At 39.8% G+C, this 20,239-nt stretch overlaps 1 protein-coding gene across 1 annotated transcript; it reads right to left on the reverse strand.

The window, feature by feature from the left end:
- Window positions 1-288: 288 nt before the first annotated feature.
- PLAA (phospholipase A2 activating protein) lies at window positions 289-20,040 on the reverse strand. Its single transcript, XM_086629022.1, has 14 exons — window positions 19,877-20,040; window positions 17,238-17,431; window positions 16,009-16,109; window positions 15,796-15,916; window positions 15,296-15,463; window positions 14,141-14,276; window positions 13,468-13,637; window positions 12,129-12,286; window positions 10,966-11,182; window positions 9,635-9,703; window positions 8,004-8,081; window positions 6,337-6,438; window positions 3,424-3,588; window positions 289-2,065 (listed from the first exon to the last, which is right to left on the reverse strand). The coding sequence occupies exons 1-14, from the start codon at window positions 20,023-20,025 to the stop codon at window positions 1,500-1,502; spliced, it is 2,394 nt and encodes a 797-aa protein (XP_086485148.1). The 5' UTR covers window positions 20,026-20,040; the 3' UTR covers window positions 289-1,499.
- Between the last annotated feature and the right edge of the window lie 199 nt (window positions 20,041-20,239).

A 20,239-nucleotide genomic window follows, 5' to 3' on the forward strand; every position in this document is an offset into this window, starting at 1 on the left:
GATCACACGAGAAAACCTGTGACTAAAAGCATCATCAAGACTGTTTGTGAAGACACATATCTGGAAATTCATCAGAAGTGTAACAGTAGAAGCGTGCAACTAAAGATCTGGGAAACAAGGTTTGCTGGAAGTAATGCAATAATTCAGACAGTTCAGTTAGATGGAGCAAAAAGAGTTAAAAGCTCTTAATCACACAATCCTTCACATCTGGCACAGATGAGGCAGAAGGTATCATGATGAAGAGCTCACATGCCAGAAAAGCTTGCCTATTTTCTATTCTATTAATGAAAAAAAAAAAAAGTAACTTGAACATTGACCATCTTGACTTCACCTTAATCCTAAACCAAAATGTAACATCTGCAAGAGTAGCAGGGAATAACACTCCCCTTTTGAGCTACAGATTCCACCTTGGATCTGCTGGAAGAGCTGTAAAATACTATTTTCCCTTTTTACAGTCACCGTAGTTATTATGTTAAAGCTGACTTTATGTTTGTACAGTTTAGAGTATTTCAGTCAGAAGGGGCTTAAAACAGTCAGCTACTCCAGCTGCCTGACCACTTCAGGTCACTGCCTGACCACAAGTTAAAGCCCTGAAGTTAAGTGCCTTTTGAACACTGACAGGCTTGGGGTATTGACTGTCTCTCGAGGAAGCCTCTTCCAGTTACTGCTGCTCAATCTGTTCTCTGCATCTGCATTTCTCCCCACTCTTCAAGATGACTTTTTTTAATATTTAATCTAGTATTTTACAACATACTCTAAAGACACTTGCTATCAACTGGTGGGGTATTTCTGTCCTTACATGATTTTTAAAAGCTTTTGTAGAAGTTCAAGCTATTTTACAAACTACAAGATATTAATTTATCAGTGAAGCACAACATCTATATGGCAGTTAAAGGTTTTACCCCTCAAAAAGTCACCTAGTTCTAGGTTAAAAACACTAAGAGTCATAAGCCAGCTAGATTACAAAAAGGAAGTGGAAAAAAGCTGATGGAAAATTAGATAAATGCCATTTCCTTACCAGCATATTTGACTGGGGTTAATATTAATCAATGTCAGTAAGCTTCTGAAGAGCACCATTGAACTTAAGAGTTCTCAGGGCCTCTTCTCTGCTGACAAAAAGCAGTCAAGAAACTGACTCATTGTGCTGAAACACAGAAATGTGGTTGGAGTGCGTGTTGAGTTGACAGTCACTGAATCACAGCCATTTCCTACATTTCCATCTAGATGACCTCTAAGTACTGGGACAGTTTGACTTCTTGGTGATGTATTTTGATCCGAGTTACATCAGAAGGACTTCCTGCAAAGATCCTGCACACTATAGACTTCAGAAAAGCAGTCAAATGACAAGCATGTAAAAAGTTTTATTTGCTCTGTATCTTGCAACAAATCGAGTTTAATTCATCCACAGTATTTTCTCAATTATAGTGTCACAAAATATGAAAAGCATCTTTCTTTTTCCGCATACACTGTGTCACCCAAGTGCTAGGACAGACAAACAATTACAACAGATTAAGAACAAACCTACAGCATTCCTTTACTTTAGCAGGTTCTGATACAGAGGCATACTTTTTTATTTGAGAGTCAACTCCAAGAGACTTAGCTAATTGCACGGCATTTGTATCATCACTGATTAGCGTCCCAAGAGCCACAAGCAGTCTAAAAATGGCTTCAAGATCTTGAACAACTTCCATAACTGTGCTGATTACTGATAAACATTGAGCTTTGCCCTCAATGTTGTTCACTTTATGTAAACATACAGCATAGTTCAACGTCAGCGTGGCAAGCGCAATGTGGATGTTCTTATTATTGCCCGATTTCATTTCTATTGCTTGTGTCATTATTTCATCTCTCTGTTCCATCATGAGCTTCTGGCCTGCCTGTCTGACAAAACAATTGCAAAGAGTTCTAAGTGCCAACAGCTGGTTTGCTTGCTTTCCTTTAGGGTTCAGAAATTTAAGGAGAAGGATGATAAATTGTATGTGATCCTTTTCACTGCAGAAGTTCTCATTCACAGTGGGATGCCTGACAGACAATCTAAGAATGTCTAGGGCTGGAAAGACAATATCTAAGAAACAAAACAAAAAATATTTTAGAGTTAATATTGCATTATGCACAAATGTGCTGGTGAGTTTGTTTCAGATACAGACATTCTTAAACCCCTGGCTTTGCATCAGATAGTAAGTTTCAGGCAGGAGAAGATTCAGGTAAAGCACAAGTTTTTAAAATTCATAAAGACAAGTACATTCTAGTAACACTTCAATTAATCAAAAAGAACATCCTCCTGAAGGATAAACACAGTGCTTTGCAAAAAATCTTGAAATCTTTCCTAAAACGCTCTAATTGGTAACACTGAAGGCAAGGACAAAATATGGTTACTAATCCAAAAAGGTCTCTGAAAGCTTCTCAGTGACTGCACACCTCTAACACAGGCAGCATCTCCCTCTGTCCTCATTCCATATCTTATAGTTCAGTGTAGCTACAAAACTGCTTACAGAAAGAAAAGTCAGAAAAAAATTTTTTAGACTACCTTCAACTCTCAGACATAATTTGCAACGAGAAAAAAAAAAAAGACGTCCTCAACTGATAGCTGGAAATCCTTTTAAGTAGTTTTGCCTGCAGATATGCAGAATCTTGAGAATTCAGACTCTTCGTATTGTACAAAGCATTAAAGGTATGAAGATGTTAGCCATCACCAGCTGTGCAGAACAGTTTGATTAAGTGATGTTATATAACAAACATGAATTTTTAATACCAAAACATTCTTCCTGTTAATAAACCTTTAACTGCAATTTCAAGAAAGCAGTTCATTTTAACTCCGTATTTAGATATGTGTATATGCAAGGTATCCATTTTTCCCAGAACGTGTGGTAACAAAAACAAAATGGCCTTTCCAATCCATCAGTGCTGAAGATACAGTTTCATTTGATAAGGCATCGCCTCCACTTGCATTCATTCAGAAGGTCGTTTCACTAATGCAGTTCTACCAACATACACCAGTTTCAATAACTTCTTTTCTACCATATTAAACAGGAGCTACTTTTGAGCTTTTTTTTTTAATAATTTATCTCCATAATTTCATCTCTCATTTGATAACTTAGGACTCCAACCTCATACTTCTTTGCTCTATTTCCAAACAAGCCTCACACTCTTCAGGATGCTCCTGCTAACGAAGGAGGAAGCTTCTCCTTTAGGTTTTGCTCTTTACACAACAGTAAATGTAACAACCAGTTCCCAGTTTTGAACATTGTGACACTGACCCTACTACTTATCAGTGCTATTAGCATCTGTTTATCATCTTCTGGTTTCTACTTGGGTTATAAACTTCGGGACAGACTCTGTGCAACAGCCAGAATAACAAGACTTAAGTTCATAGTGAAGTACTGATGAAATGACTGTATAAAAATAATAACTCCAAGTGCCTACCTTCTGGCCAGTTAACTGCTCTCCATAAAGTCTGAAGTTGCTGTGCTGTAGGTTTTTCTGCAGAGGTGTTACATGTTGCAGACAATAACTTTCCCAGGACTATCAAGTCATCTTCTGTAAGCTTATGTTCTTCAGTTGCAGTCCCATTAAGTTCCTTTAATTTGCCTGTAAGACCAATAGAAGAGCCACAGCTTTCTGGCATTAGAAACTCACAAATCCAGATCTTGAATGCAATACTACAAAAGCACTTAAACAAAACTATTGTTGGGCAGTTTTAGATTTCTAAACACCACTTTTTCCAGTTTATCTTCCTAATTTTAAGTTTTTAATCATCACAACGACTGCTGCTATTAAGAGCCCCCTCTAATACTTTAATACGCAGATTCAGAATTCACATCTTAGCCTACTTGCAGGCAAAAATGCAGAAAAGAATCACAGAAAAGAAAGTATCATTAGTTTTCATAACTGAAACACTCCTTTTTTGATCTTTTCTATTACTAGGTAGTAAACCCAATAAGCTAGGTGTATGCATCCTGTCCTATATTCAAGTTTCAATGTAATTTAAAAATCAGAGTATTGGAAAAATAATTTTAATATACAGCATTTTGCTTAAAATGCATCTAGCATTAAGCACCTGCCAATCATGGTTCTTCCAGAATTGATGAGGGCTATGTCAATAAACACACAAGCAGGCAGCATTAGATTAAGTAACGTAGGAGTTTTATAGTACGCACAAAAATCAACTGTGGGCCTCTTAAAAAAAAGATACATCTATTAAATCTATCCCAGCCCAGCCATAATACTTCGAAGTGTATTTAACCATGCACTGTTACAAAAATGCCGGAAACTCAGTAAACCTAGTTTTCAGATTCTAAGCTTGAAAAAACAAACAACTCAAAGCCTGTGGCTAACAGAATTATCCTTCAAGAATACTGGACAAAAATAAACTGACTTTTAAGCATAAATAAGAGTCTCTGCTTTGCTATAACTTAGCAGAATAAGAGTCAGCCAGTCTTGCCGTTCTTCCTCTTAGCAAGTTCTGGACCAAAGTTTACTGTAAAAACTGTGCAAAACTAAAAGGAGTCCAAATCTACTTACTAACACCAACCTCCAGAAAAAAGTTTTCTAGTTTGTGAATCCCTTATATTCTCCCCAAACAAACAAATACCAGAGCACAGGAAAAGTCAGGGAAACAGGACAGGCTGACTGAAGATTCTGGCTAATATTTTTAAATAGAAAATGAAACCTGAACAACACATAGTAGAGCAATACTGCAGACAGAAAGCCCCAAAGAGACCTTGACAGGCTTGAGAAGTGGATCCATGCAAACTTCACAAAGTTCGACAAGGCCAAGCACAAAGTCCAGCACCTGGCTTGGGCAATCCCCAGTATCGGTACAGACTGGCAATGAATAGATTGAGAACAGCCCTTCTGAGGACTTCACAATACTGGTGGATTAAAAATTGGACATGAGCCACAATTGCAGGCCAGCTGTATCCTGAGCTGCATCAAAAGCAGCGTGGCCAGCAGGTTGAGGGAGGTAGCTCTGCCCCTCTACTCTGCTCTTGTGAGACAACACCTGGAATACTGCGTTCAGCTCTGGGGATCCCAGCACAAGACAGACATGGACATGTTGGAGCACATCCAGAGAAGGGTCACAAAAATGATCTGAAGGCTGAAGCACCTCTCCTGTGGAGACAGCCCAAGAAAGTTGGGGTTGTTCAGCCTGGAGAAAAGGCAGCTCCGGGAAGACATTTTAGCAGCTTTTCAAGGGGGCTTATAAGAAGGATGGAAGGACACTTTTTACTGGGGCCTGTAGCAACAGGACAAGGGGTAATGGTTTTAAACTGAAAGAGACAGTGGAACAGGTTGCCCAGAGAAGCTGTGGATACCCCATCCCTGGAAGTGTTCAAGGCGAGGTTGGGTGGGGCTATCAGCAAGCTGACCTAGTGAAAGACGTCCCTGGCCATGGCAGGGGGTTTGGACTAGACGATTTTGAAAGGTCTGTTCCAATCCAAACCGTTCCATGATTCTATGACTGTATGGCCAGGAGCTTGCCCTCTTCAAGAAGTTGGATAAAAGTGAAGGTATACTTCTTCTAAAAAGCTAAATCTCTGAAGTTTTCTGGTCAGACTATCTAGACAACTACAACATTTTCAAGCTGTCTATATAAAGAGGTGGGAAGGAAGTGAAAGAATTTTAATTTGCAGATCTTCAAGGCAGGCACATTGTTGATACAAACTAGTTTCACAAAACTCACTAAGTGTACTAAGAGTCTACAGAAACATACTGAAATAAACTGGTGACAAATAGGGTAGAGGTTCTGTGGAACATTTACAGAAAACATTAAGAGAGAGCAGAAAAAGAATGAAACATGGAAGATGAGAGGGAAAAACAAGACAACACCATTTACCAAAAATGTGTATAATTACTAAATATTGTACATTGTTTTCTTTTTCGGGTTTGCAGTGTTCTGCTTAAATACAGAAGTGACTATTACAACACGTGAAATTGCAGAATGCCTTACTTTAAAACATCATCGATTACACTGTATGGTTATCTGGTGAACTAAAACTTTTCATGAGCAAAATCAAAAAGTGATTGCACATCGCCTGCATACCCAGCAGCTAGGCAAAAAAAGTACAGTATTCAAATGCACCAGCTTGACAAAAAAGACACTGAACAGCAGCAGACATAAGCCAAGAGGAAAAAAATCAGATATCCTGTATTACAGAGTCGTTGCAAAATTTACTCATACTCCTAAGCCTTCAAATACACACACCATTACAGTGATGAACGTAATTTTAAAAGGTCAAAACCAAGAAAAAATATGAAAGCTATGGGAAATCACTTAGCTTTTAGAAAAGATCAAAACTGAAGTTACGTCATGCAGATGAAAAATGAAACACGGACCCAGTATCTGTGTAGGATTGGCCTGGTCAAAGGTGACAGCGTCCTTCTTTGGAAAATAAATATTTTCAACTTCTACTGCAGCTGACTGGTAGGCACCCATTCCTACATAAAGGAAATATGAGAAGTTCAACAGTGTACCAAAGTGTCTGACACAACAATATCCTACCAGTAAGTCTGTCCTGCTGGACATTACTGAGATAAACATCTTTTAAAAAAATTGAATGCTTATGCAAATAGCTGTCACTCCTTACATTATTTTTACATTCAAGGTTTAAAGCTTAAAGTAATACCTTCACAAACTGTTCTCCCTGTCCTGGTTTCAGCTGGGAGAGAGTTAACTCTTCTTTTTAGGAGCCAGAAGAGCTCTGTGTTTTGGTTTTAGTCTAGGACTCTTTCTGAGAAGAATGCTGACAGCTCACTGATGTTTATAGTTGGCATAGTTGGCACTGAGGTCTCAAGGACTTTTCAGCTTCTCATGTTTTTAACAGTGTGTAGGAACACAACAGGCTGGGGGAGCACAGTTGGGACAAAGAGTCCACAACTCCCCTTATGATGTGAATTTAGATTTAGGATTGAGAGCCAAATTGGCCAATGAAGTATTCCATATCATGTACTGTCATGCCCAGTATAAAAATGAAGATTGACCGGAAAGAAGGGCTTTTGCTCTTTCGGGGCCCTCACTCTGAATGTTCTCTCTCACTATCTTTTCAGGCCTCTCACTTGTCTGGGATTGCCATGTCACGACTTATCTGTTTCGGGATCATTAGTCCGGGTCCAGCCTTGGTCACCGAGCAGTGAGGAATTACACTGTACATCACTTGTTTGTCTATATTATCATTATACATATGTATATATTCACATTTTAGTAGTAGTATTATTAAATTTTTCTTATCTCAACCCACGGGTCTCTCCCTTTTCCCCTTTAATTCTCGTCCCCATTCCCTGAGGGTAGGGGAGGGTGAACAAGCAGCAGTGTGGAGTTTAGTTGCTGTCTGGGCTAAACCATTACTCTTCTTTTACACTTCTTTATAGTGTAAAAATTCACTATACAGGTGTAAATTATCAGTGATTTCTGACTTACATGAACTGAATACACAGTCATTCATAGGAATGGGTATTGCACTTAAGACATGAAAGTGGCAAGGTCGTTTTAGAACAAAGATCTCTGCTGACCCTGAAATCTCATCTTTTGATTATTTTCATAATGAATAGGCAAAGTTCTTCTATACTGAAGATTTGCAGATATGACCAAGTTATGTCACATGCAACAGCAGCCTGAAATCTCTTTAGAAAAAGAGTAACAAAAAGCTTTAATCTGTGACCTATAATGATTTCCTAGAGTGACAGATGAATTAGTGGCTAATACTACGTAATTTCCATTAAGTACATACATCAGTTTCTTTGATCAGCAACACTACTAGTAGGAAATCAAAACTCCTCTCAAAAACAGACTACTATCATATATTTTAAAGCTTTTGTGCATGATTCTTGTGCATGAAGGAACATTGTTAACCCTATTTTCTGAATAATTTCCAGAGTATAAGCAGCTTTAACTGGCTCATTATTTTTAATTAAGTATAAATTTGTATCAATATAGAATCCATGTCAAAGGAAAAGTGAAAGCAAAATATCAAGAATACTTTTCATTAGTAAGCATCATCTCTTACCTGTATATGGATCAACTCCACCCACGGGAGCTACTGAATTTGAATTTGATGCTGAACCAGGAACATAGCGACCAGCACCTGCACAGAGACATTAGGCTTTTTAACCACCACCACTGGTAAAAAGGTAATGTACACCTGTATCTAGTTACTAGTTTTCAGACATCACTATTAAAGGTATTATTTTGCAGTAACGGAATTTAATCTTCAACACTCCTAAATTTGAGGATTAAAGCTATGCCCATGTTTGAGGGTGGTGCTGGTGGTGATGATGGCACTTGCAAGCTGTGTCCCACAGCTGGGAGACATTCTGGCATGGTCTCTGGCACCCGCTCATGCGAAGGCCCTCAGCACAGCAGATAACTTATCCATGACAAGCTCCAGAGGGAGGGTACTGCTACCCAGGCCTGGCCTTTCTCCATGCCTGGGGCCTGCAGTGGCCTCTCCTGTGGGAGGGGGACTCTGTGGCACTGAGGCCTCAGGTAAAGAAACTGCAGAGTCTTTGCATCTGCAGAGACCACAGCTTGAGCCACACAAAGCAAGGGAAGACAGATAGATGGAGTCCACAGTAGAACAGGAGCCAAGAAAGACTGTCAAGATAAGGCTGAAGATTGTGGCTTCTGGCCACAGCACAAAGGCTTCTACTCCACCTATAGGTCTGCAACTGCAGAAAAGGACAAACAGCCAACAAGGCATGCATCAGAGACAGCTGAGACCACGCTTTGTGCCTGCAAAAAGCGGAAAGCCAAGGAGTGATGGGAGGCTCCGTCCTGCAGTGTACGGAGGCACCCATCTACTGACATGCTATCTCAGGAGGTTGATGTCTCCTAGGGGCTAGGATCCAGGACGCCACTGCAAGATGCCAAGGCTTGCCTGGCCTTCAGACTATTGCCCTGCAACTCTTTCACATGGGCATCAATGATTTTGCCAAGGAAGTCCTGGAGAGTATCAAGAGTGATTAGAGAGCTCTAGTGCCCCTGGGTGAAGGGCCCAGGTGGTGTCTTGTTGATGCTGCCAGCAAAGCAAAGCCACTTGAGTAGAAATGGACTCAAGTGGGTCAGCAACTCGCTGCATGGCTGGTTTTGCAGTCAGGATTTTGCCATTGACAACTACAGAACCCTCTTTGAGGAGCAAGAGGTACTATGGAGGGATGAGATAAGTCTGACAGTCTGATAAGGAAGGGCTAGAACATCTTTGCAAACAGACTTGCTAAACTAGTGAGGAGAACTTTAGCTATGCCAGGGAGGAATCTAAAATTTAGGTTGGAAGGTACCAATAAAGGTCATGTAGTAAGAAAAAAGGAATAATATGGAAAAAAAAATCCTGCTATGAATATACCTATTCCTGTGTTGGCCATGCACATAAGAGTTTGACAAAACATCAGGTTTAAGACCTTGCTCCTCTGCTGTAGAGGACAGAGTGACATGAGGCAGACCAGACAGCAGAGAACTCTTCTCCGCTAAACAGACCTGGACATGCTTCAACAGCAGCAGAGTCCACCTTATCAGTCTGTCCCACACCACTGCCCCAAATGGACAACCGCAAGAAACATCAGTCTAGAGCCAAACACTGGATGCAGCTGAACAGAATAAAATTTTAAATCCTAGCAAGACAGATTATTAATTTTACATTACCTGTAAATGGATCTGCTGCAGGTATTGTACTTGATCCAGATGAAGAGCCTGGAACATAACGTCCAGCACCTAGTGAAACAGTTGAGAAAAGCAATACACAGCTTGATGTGATTAAAGTGTCAATACTTTTCAGACAGAAGCAGCTCAAAATTAAAGCCAAACATCAAACACATCATCTTGTTTATCATGGCATTATGAGGAACCTGATCCTATCCACATGAAAGTCTCTTGATGCTGATCAAGTTCTTTCTAATTATTTGAGGGTCAAAAGCTTGTTTTCTGGGGCATATGCATTACACATTTGGATATGGCACCAATCATTCTTATCCAGCTGGACTGAGTTGAGATAATGAACTAATTAACTAATTACTAATCAACTCAAGGTACCTATCCTGCCTACAAGAGGCAGGCCATTTCCTCCTAGCTGCGGAAGATGCAACAGCGTCCCTGGTGCCGCAGCCCAGGCTGGTGAGCAACATTTGGACACAGCCAGATCAAAAGTATGTGTGTAAGTTCAGATAACTGCAACTCCATGAAGTACGTCTGAACATGATTAGCCTGTATTCCGATTTCTAGTTCATTGCAAGAAATATTTACCTCAATTTTAATGACTTTTTATTCCTAACTTCATCTTTGTGAAACTAGATGAAGTAAGAGTGGTTGTAAATGTTTGATAAGCAGGATGTAATTTATTAACATGGTTCAGCTTAGAAGTAATTAACTTGTTCTAATTCCATTTCCTGCCTGAAAAAGGGTCACTTATGTATTTCACTCAGTTCCAGCTCGTTCTCTAGAAAAACTTTTGTATTTTTTTTAATTGCTTTAACAGCATCTGGCCACCTCTTAGAGTAATAGGAAAAGTGGAGTTTTCTTCTACTGGAAAAAAACACTAGACTGAAAAATACAACTGGCTTGATCAAAATTTTGTTGAAGATTTTGTTGTTGTTGCTGAAGGCATACTTCAGAAGCTTGTCAAGGTTTCATGTTTTTCTTGTCAGACCCATCTGTGCCTTGCCCTTAATCATTTGAAGACATGAAGGTCCTGTACAAGAGTGCAGGAGCTCTGACACTCAAATGTGCCTGAGCAGACAGTGGGGTGTATTGAAAACTGACTGAACAACCAGGCCCAGAGGGCGGTGATCAGTGGCACAACACCTAGATGGAGGCCAGGCACCGGTGGTGTACCCCAGGGGTCAGTACTGCATCCAGTCCTGTTCAACATCTTCATTAATGAGCTGGAAGACGGTTCACAGCACACCTTCAGCGGGTTTGCTGATCACACAATACTGGAAGGAGTGACTGATGTCATCATTTAAGTTTAAAATTTTTACCTGTGAACGGATCTGAAAATTGAGCACTTGCACTCAGTGTTTGCCCCTTAGTGTTGTCCATAATAAACTTAGCCACCTGATCCAGAAACATAGGATTTAGGTCATTCTTTCGCAGGAAGTTGTATGCAGTCAGCCAAGGATCATCAGTGATGTTATATGGCAGTTTGTAGGAACATGCACTTTCATGTACATCGATAGTGAAAACATAGTCATACTCCTTTAAGCAGAATAAAAATAAAAACAACTTAGAAGTTCATCAGCACTTTTTATAAACAAGGATGTATCAGATGCAGACTAATAATGGCCCAGGGCTAAGCCTGAAAACTTTAACAGTGCTACTTGCAGATTGTATCAATAATACTCTCCTACACAGGCTACAAGGAAAAAATAACTTAAACCATACTCTGTGTTTTCTATAATTCTCTGTCTCAAGAGCAGCAGGCTGGAACAACGTATCATGACAATGTGCGTGCAGATACATTACAAAACGACAGATACATCAGGTAGCTCTCATGGAAAGCTCTGTTTGCCTGCAAAGCTATGGGACAGTCAGATGCCTCAAAAAAACTTCAGTCTTAAAAGCACACTTGTAATACTAGAAAACAGCAAATTCCTAAGGTATCTTTAAACCATGTGAGAGTTAAAATTAGTATCTCAAAGGCATTCCTTCTGTAGTGGCAGTAGACAGACTCTTCTGTATATGTTTCAGAATAGGAAACATTTTTCAGCTTGTCTGTCTTTAAGTTCAAAAGTTACTACAGAAGAGGAGTACAGAAAGCCTGGTACCTAATATTTTAGGTAAGCCTGGTATCATGAATTGTATGGTTCGCTTCCTTTGGAAAGGAAGTTAAAACTAACTTTTCAAGGTATTAGCAATAAATACAGGAGAACGTTATTTCTCTACTAACAATTTACCTTTCTCCAATATAATTTGTCTCCATTGGTTTACTCGTTTAACAAAAATGTGTTTCAAAAGTAATAAAGCAAGTAGTACTTTTTATACTTCTACCTTTGAGTTTTAATAGATCAAAGAAAATGAATTACCAACAAATACCTATTTTCTTAATTATATTTTACCTAAGCAAAGACTGGAATCAATGTTTTAACGATAAATTAAGCATTTCACTTAGGAAGTAATACAATCAATTAAAGTTTGCATATACCTTTCCCTCATATAAAACCTTTCCAGATGTTTGTTGCGTGGCTCCAGAAGAACCAACAACATCACCAATCTTTATCCATCTTTTTTCACTAACACTCCACTGATACGCTTCTACTTTGCCATTGTCTTTAATAAGCCGTGTCTGTCCATCTCTTGTTCCTGTAGACAGAGTATTTAGGAGTTTGAACACATTCAAGAATACAACTTAGTTCAGGAGAGCACTCAAATTTAAAGATGAAAAGATAGTTCACCAACATTTAAAGTCACAGCACAGGAAGTAACTACATACTACATGTCACAACAAGAATAGCAGAAATCTTGACAACAGCATTTCACAATTATGGTACTGGAATCTGCTACCAGACTAAGTTGTAAAAGCAATCCTTAAGTATTGATTCTATGATTCTATTTCAAAGGTTTACCATTTTCATAATCATAGAATGGTTTAGGTTGAAAGGGACCTCAAAGATCATCTAGTTCCAAACCCCCTGCCATGGGCAGGGACACCTTCCAATAGATCAGACTGATTAAAGCTTCATCCAACCTGGCCTTGAACACTTCCAGGGATGGGGCACCCACAACTTCTCTGGGCAACCTGTTCCAGTGTTTCACCACCCTTGCAAAAATTTTCTTCCTTATATCTAATCTAAATCTCCCCTCTTTCAGTGTAAAGCCATTTTCCCAGGGGGATGACAATCAAGAAAGGTGATAGTCTCCTATGGTTTAACAAGACTGAAATCTTCATATGATTTTAAGATATATGCCGCTTGCCGATCAGAGCCAAGGGCTGAGGTCACTGGTTACTTTGTCTTGCAAAAAAGTATTTGTCTGTTTAAGAGTAATCTTAACTACCACTGCTTTCACTGTATTCTCAGTAATGTCTTAAGAACCTGGTAAGTGTGAACTGAGTTAATCAAGACCAACTATTTTTCAAGCCAAAAGCTAAAGCAGAAAAGAATTTCACATTCAGTAGTCCTTTTGCAAATTACAAACTGTCTCAAGTACTATTGGCACAACTGGCATAACAGATCCAAAACATCTCAAATACACAGCAGTACCCTGAATTCCACCTTCTTCTATATTATCTCATAAAAGAAATATTTTTTATCATTTCAGTCTACAAAAAAATTACTTGTATTTAAATTATTGTCTTGTCTCCAAAAGACTAGTAGGATAGTAAGGGAAGTATAATAAGGATAGTAGAGCAGAATTAAGCTGTCTTCTTTAGCAACTCTATTGAAAGTGATCAAAACCTTAATTTTGGATGTTATGCCAAGTTTCAATACCTGAGAACCAAAATTTGGAGGCATCTCTAACATAACAAAAGTACAATAACTTACCAGGATCCTTTAGATCTTCTTTTCCAGGAAGGTCATCAGCATTAATATCTCCTAAATCACCAGTTTTAGGGTCAATGGATGCTTGGGAAAGCTCATTTTCAAAAGCTTGTATCTCCTCAGCACTTGCTGTACGTTCCAAAGACTCTGTAAACACTCTTATAATTCCATCACTGAACAGAGAGAAAACATTCAAACAAATACTATTTTAAATGTCAAAATGATTACATACATTCTAATGGTGACTTCTGTGTCTTGAGAACCCATCGTTATTTCTAACAACCCCTCCTCATTATTTTTATGACAGGAATTCACTCTCATGCTAAAAATACCCAGAGAAGGACTTAAGCAGGTAACACCCTATCTGTAGCATAATGTTAAAATCACGGTAGGATACGCCTATCAAAAGGGTTCTTTATACAGCGCTTGTAAGTCCATTCTGAGTCTACTCATGGTTGATCACATTCCCGAAGAACTCACTCTGCCTCTGCGATTCACATAAACCAATGACTTTTTGGATGAAGTTTGGATGAATGTTTAAATTTAATCTAACCACACACTTTGATAGCTGTATTTTTAAAGACAGATGAAACTGATATCCAAAGTGATGCTTGCAGTTCCACCAAGGCTTTGCAGATTTACATCTAAAAATACACCGAGAGTAAAACCTGGATACCTTGCACCAACTACAATGTCACCATTGTCTAACACACAGCAGCACCATACAGACTGAGCTGGGAGTCTGATTGTTTGAGCACATTCCCCTTTTTTCCAAATTCTGAGAGATCTATCCTCTCCAGTAGTTACAAAATCTGAAAAGAAAAAAAAATACAAACATTTTTAAAGTCGTATTTTTATTGTACTGTGACACTAGATGCCATTCTGCAACTGTGTATCTAAAAACTAGAACAGTGAAAGAACCTTTCTACAACTTAGTAGTTCTCTCAATTGCAAGAAGATAGCTATTGTTTTGTCTTCTCAAAAAAAAAGTACACAAATTGCAGACTAAGCAGCCAGACAGAGAATGAAATTATGCTCAAGACAAACCAAAGATTGTTTCCTCAAGAGTTTAAACAAAGAACTTTGAACAATTTTGTAATTATCACTGTTTTATTTTATACTATACTTGCATAGTTTCACATTTGTTTTAAATTCAGAATTTTGCAAGGTGGGCCTGCTTTTTCAGGAAGCATGCCTAAAGCACTCTCAAAAGTCTATGAGCTGCTCAGTGAGGAATTTTAAGGCATAACAGATTTATGACATACACATCGACCAATAAAGAAGCACTTCACCTGCTGAACAAACCCGCAAGTGTCTCGTACACCACACCACGGTCACTGACTTGCAGTTTCCTCTGCAACAGTTAGTTCTGACCCTTTAAACCTCTTAACTCCGAAAACAAATGCAATTAAGCCCAACACACAAGTTTCTTAACCTGAACTATTTATAAAGTACTTTGAAGACCTTCTGTGGAAGTCTAGCTTTACGTTATACCAAACCACATTACCATTTTAGTTCTCTGCAGCCGTGCTGAAACACAGGCACCAACCTAGACGACAGCTTTGCCTATCGCTTTGCCAAAGTTTCACTTAAGCCTTACAATTAGGCCCAACCTAGGACCTTTCATCACACCTGCTGCCAGAGAGTTCTGCCAGAGGTCTGATTTGGAGTCAATCACAATATTTTTTTTCATTATCTACACTAAAGGAAAGAAGTAAATTAAACGCTACCCAAGTTCTTCAGTTGCAGCAGCTCCACAGAACTACAAAATGCCTGCCTTGTAACTTCATTTTGGAAGAATATCAGGTAATGCTCACAAAAAGAATCCTACCTTCACACTGAGGGAAGACAGAGATGCTGTATATGTAATTCGTATGTCCATAATACACCTGCAGACACTCGCCAGAGATCTGCCATCTTCGAACACTAGCATCATTAGCACAGGAAAGGAATTCCATTTCACTGAGAATAGCTAATCCTCTCACACAATCTTCATGTCCTTTATAAAAAAAAAAGGAGAACTTCTAATGCAACTTTTTTTTCTATTAGCAGCAGTATACGATTTCTATTTAGCTCACATCTAAATCCTGGCAACCAATCTTCATTATGGGAGCAGTTTAAAAAAAAAGCAATTCGTTGCTCATTATTCTCTGAACGAAATCTAATTGTTTTACAAGTGATGCAATTTCTGGGCTTCCAACTTGAGAGACTTTAAAATGCCTGTCTAAAAATTGTTTGATTTATCTACAGTTTTGTAGGGTTTTAGTTTTTTTTATCTTTTTTAAAAAAGGACACAATCCTGATGAAATTACCAACTGCAGCAACATTTACCAGTGAGTGTTCTTTCACATCTGCCCGCCTTCCACAGTTTAATAGTTTTGTCAGCTGAACCAGTCAACATTAATCCCTGTTCAGGCAGTATTTTCACTGCCCATATTGCAGCTGTGTGACCCTGAAAAAAAAAAAAAATCAACCAACATTGTTAGACTTGTCAGAATCAAATTTACAGTACCTATTTTATGTTCATGTAGAGGAACTTCCTACCTTTAATGTCATCATACATCTGTCATTCAACCAGACCTTGGCTGTTGTATCCCATGATCCACTTAATAAGGTGCCAAATTTCCCAGATGAAAGGCTGCAAACTGGAATGAACATTCAAATCAGCACTGACAAGTTTCCTGCATTACCACCAATCTTATGGCAGCAATTTAAAGACATTTATTTAAGGAGATTTACTTGGCATTAGTAGCTTATTCAGTGATGAGGAGTTTGGGGAAAAATTAAGTGAAAGTGTAGTTGCGCTGCAACCTAGAAAGGATCTGCTTAAAAATTGCTTAGATTACAAAACTTCACATCTTTTTGCATTCATATTTTTAAATTTCTTAGTACCAGATCTCCTCTCCTCAGACTAGAGTATGTTGACAAGCAGATTAGACAATTAGTCAAGACACAGAATTCATGCAAAGGTTTAGTTTTTCAGATTACAGAGAAAGTCAAGATTTCATCAACATGTAGTAGCTTATGTCCTCAAGAAGCAAGATTTCATACAAAAAAATACTTAGCTCATCTTCTTGGAAGGCAAAATACTACTACTACTACAAAGAAACTGTGGTGACATTTGAAGATTTAGCAAAAATATAATCTGTAAATGTTTCAGTAATAGACAGTTTAAAAAAGCCTCAAAACTTCCAAGATGCGAAACGTGTATTTTTGACATCCTATAATTACATGATTATACTGTTCAATGGTCTGTTAAATACTAGATCAGCTCAGGAAAAAAAACCTTAGTATTCTAATAGGAAAATTGCTGAATCTTTTATTACATAGCTAAGGAAAAGGTGTACAAAGTTGGTTTAATATGTCACGTTATGTTGCACTGACTTGACTAAAGAGAAATGAAATCTACGCAGTGACCTTTTAGTCCTTACTATGTACTTAAAGCACTGATTAATATTAGATCCCCATTTAGGTAATAAAATACGCAGTGAATGTTTCTTTAGGAATCTCACTTTTTCTACTTCTACCAACTTTGATATAAGAATTAAGCTTAATACATGGAGAACTAAATTAATTGCTTCTTAAAAATGCAACTCTTGAACTGTCACTGCATGAATTGAGATTATAAAATCTTTTTTGCAGAGGCTGTAATTAAATAGTTTGCTATGTCAAATACCAAAGAAATTGAGTTTTGTTACTTCAACTTAATTTCCTCTCTAACAAATCACGTTAACTTTTACGCAACAAATTAAAAAAAAAAAAATACTACATACCTGTGTTCTTATGACCCTTAAGGACATAAAGAGGAGCTGGGTTGTCAACTGTGAAAATGCAAATATTATGATCATTGCCACCAGTTGCAATCAGCCCACGAGGATAGAGGTCACTTGGAGGTATGATGCACACACAAGACACAAAATTTGAGTGGCCGCTCATACAGTGCATTTCAGTAAAACCCCTGTTAGGACTAAACACATACGATAATCAGTTCAGAGTCATGACAGAAATAGTACTTATTTGAGGCACTGAATTACAACAGGTGTTTTATACTCCAACTATGGAATTAACAACTATGCTTGCATTGTGCTGAAGACATACTATAGATGACCTAAAAAGAATGAAAAACTTAAGATAAAAAAATATATCCCAGCATTCCAACCCAGTAAGTAACAGTTAAAAGCTTTCCACGTATTTTTCAGTGATGGTAAACCTGGAAGGACTTAAGTTTTGGTCTTCCTTGCTCACTGGCAAACACTATGCCCAATTTGATTAGAAGTGGTTGCAGTTTGCCTTTATGAAATCTTTTGCTGTCTCAAGACTCAAATATGTACCCCAATACACCCTAAAATAACAGAGCATGTAAATGAAGAAAGTTTACTGCCTGCCAAATCTACTCACTGGCTCTTAACTAAGAGCACTGTAGAGGTTTACTAGTTAAATACATCATAACCGTTTCAAGCAGCACCCTTATTTCTTCATCATGATCCGGCCTCAATAGTCATAGCACTAACTGGAAAAAGCTACTTATCCCCACACAATAAATGTGTGGGTTGTAGTGCTGGTTCTTTTGGTTTGTTTTTGTTTGTTTTACTTTTCTGTGTGTGTTTTTTTGCCTCCCTACAGAAAACATACCATATCACACCTTCATCCTTCATACTCTCATGCTTGGAATATGCAGGAAAATCATGATACTCTTCTAAATTCTTGTCATGGTTTAAGCCAGCCAGCCACTAAACACCACACAGCTGCTCACTGACCCTGCCCCACCCTCCAGGGGATGGGGAAGAGAACTGAAGGGGAAAAGGGAAGGAGACTCATGGGTTGAGATAAGAACAATTTAATAACCAAAAGTAATAATGATAACATAATAAAAATAGTAATAATATATTTCTATTATAATAACATATACAAAAGTGTGATGCACAGCATAATTGCTCGCCACCTGCTGACCAACACCTGGCCAGGCTAGTGATCCTGAAGCAGAGAAGTCCTAAAACACAGACGTTCCAGAAGAGTGAGAGCTCTGAAGAGAGACCCAAAGAGAGCCCAAACTTCCAAAGACTGCCAGTGAACTTCCCAGCCAACCCTCAACTATATACTGTGCATGATGTTTCACGATATGGAATATTCCACTGTCCAATCTGGGCCCGAACCTAAACTCAAATCCTAAACTAGGAATTGTGGGTCCTTTGCTCTGGCCTTGCTTCCTTCCAGCTTGTAGTGCATCTGCACACTGGCAAAACATGGGAAACTGAAAAGTCCTTGAGGTGTCAGAACTAACTATAAACATCAGTGTGTTATCAACATTCTTCTCATACCAAATCCCATACTAAATCCAAAACACAGAGCTATTCTAGCTTCTAAAAGGAAAACTAACTCTATCCCAGCTGAAACCAGGACAATTCTAAAATGTCCTCTCTGCTGAAGGTACAGAGAACAAATGAAGGTAAAATATCTTCTGTAAATTTTAAGTAACAACAATAACGTACAGCAGTTTGCTTACCCACTGAACCCTGCTTACTGTAATCCTGCAGTCTTCAAAACAGGGATAATCACTACCAACACTAAGACTCTGCCTAAGTTACTCATGTCTTCCTCACACAGCCCTCAAAAATTATGGCTTAGAATTAGACTTCCTTTCTTGCAATAAATTTCTACGCAATTTAACAAGTTCTTCCCTTTGTGAGGGGCAATTTAACAAGCCATCGATTGCAGAGCTACAGAGATCACCTTAAACACGCACGTGAGCGTTCAGGCAAATTTGCCACTTATCTCTGTTTCACTGGCAGGCAGCGGAAAGAATACCCACGCCTAGCAACTTCCGAATGCAGTTCACAACTTGAAACTAGGCAGGTGAGGAAACGCGTCCTGTGGCTTCGTGCCATACCCTACATCTCCACCATCTCCTGTTCGCACTGCTTCGCAGTATCTCCTGTGGCCATAAAGCTGTGCTGAAAAATTCGCTGAGCGAATTCATAACGACAAATCCAGCAGGAGACAAGCCTGTACAACGTAAGTATCAGAGAAAATCACGTCGTGGGGTTTTTTTTCTTTTCGTTGTATTTGGATTTTTCTGCACAGCTTTTGGTTCCGATTCTAATTTATGTCCAAAGAAGCCTGCTCAGCAAGGGCGAGAAAAAGAGTTTCTAAAAAACATAAAAAGCACACCGCCTCACTGCCGGAAAGGCGGCACTGCCGCCGAGAAGGATCCCGGCAGAGCTCCCACCGCACGCACGAGCCCGCCGGGAGCCCCGAGCGAGGGCCCGGCCGCGGGATCCAAGCCCCGGGACACCCCCGGGACGCCAACCCAGCGGCGGCACCTCCGCGCCCGCCCGCCCGCAGAGCCCGGCCCGGCCCGGCGCGGCGCGGCCGCCCGCGGCTTCGCCGCCGAGGGCCGCGGCGCGGCACTCACCCGTCAGGAGCCCAGAGCCGCGCGGTTCGGTCCCGCGACACGGACACGAAGCTGCCCTCGGGGAAGAGGCCGCAGGTCAGGCCGCGCACGTCCTGCCCGTGCCCCAGCAGCGAGCAGCGAAGCCGGTACGCGCCGCCCTCGCCCGCCATGGCGAGAGGCCGCCGAGGTGTCCTGACACAGCAACTATCCCCGCCGCCGCGGCACCGCGGCTGCGACCGGAAACCTGCAGGCGCCGCGCCGGAAGAAGCGTCACTACGAGGCCGGCCGCAGGCGGCGACATTTTATGTCGCGACAAGCACCGCGCCCCAGAGCGGGAGGAGAGCCGCCGCACTTCCGGCGCAAAGCCCTCTGGGAGCTGTAGTC

Source organism: Tauraco erythrolophus, chromosome Z (genome assembly GCF_009769465.1).
Source record: "Tauraco erythrolophus isolate bTauEry1 chromosome Z, bTauEry1.pri, whole genome shotgun sequence".
NCBI lineage: Eukaryota > Metazoa > Chordata > Aves > Musophagiformes > Musophagidae > Tauraco > Tauraco erythrolophus.

Excerpts from the sequence above, each read along its gene's own strand:
- PLAA (XM_086629022.1), bottom strand. The coding sequence starts at position 20,025 with ATGGCGGGCGAGGGCGGCGCGTACCGGCTTCGCTGCTCGCTGCTGGGG. Across the intron at positions 9,704-10,965 it reads ATTTTCAGATCCGTTCACAG|GTGCTGGACGTTATGTTCCA; the intron begins GTAAAAATTTTA and ends CTGTTTCACTAG. Across the intron at positions 3,589-6,336 it reads CAATCCTACACAGATACTGG|GCAAATTAAAGGAACTTAAT; the intron begins GTCCGTGTTTCA and ends TTGGTCTTACAG.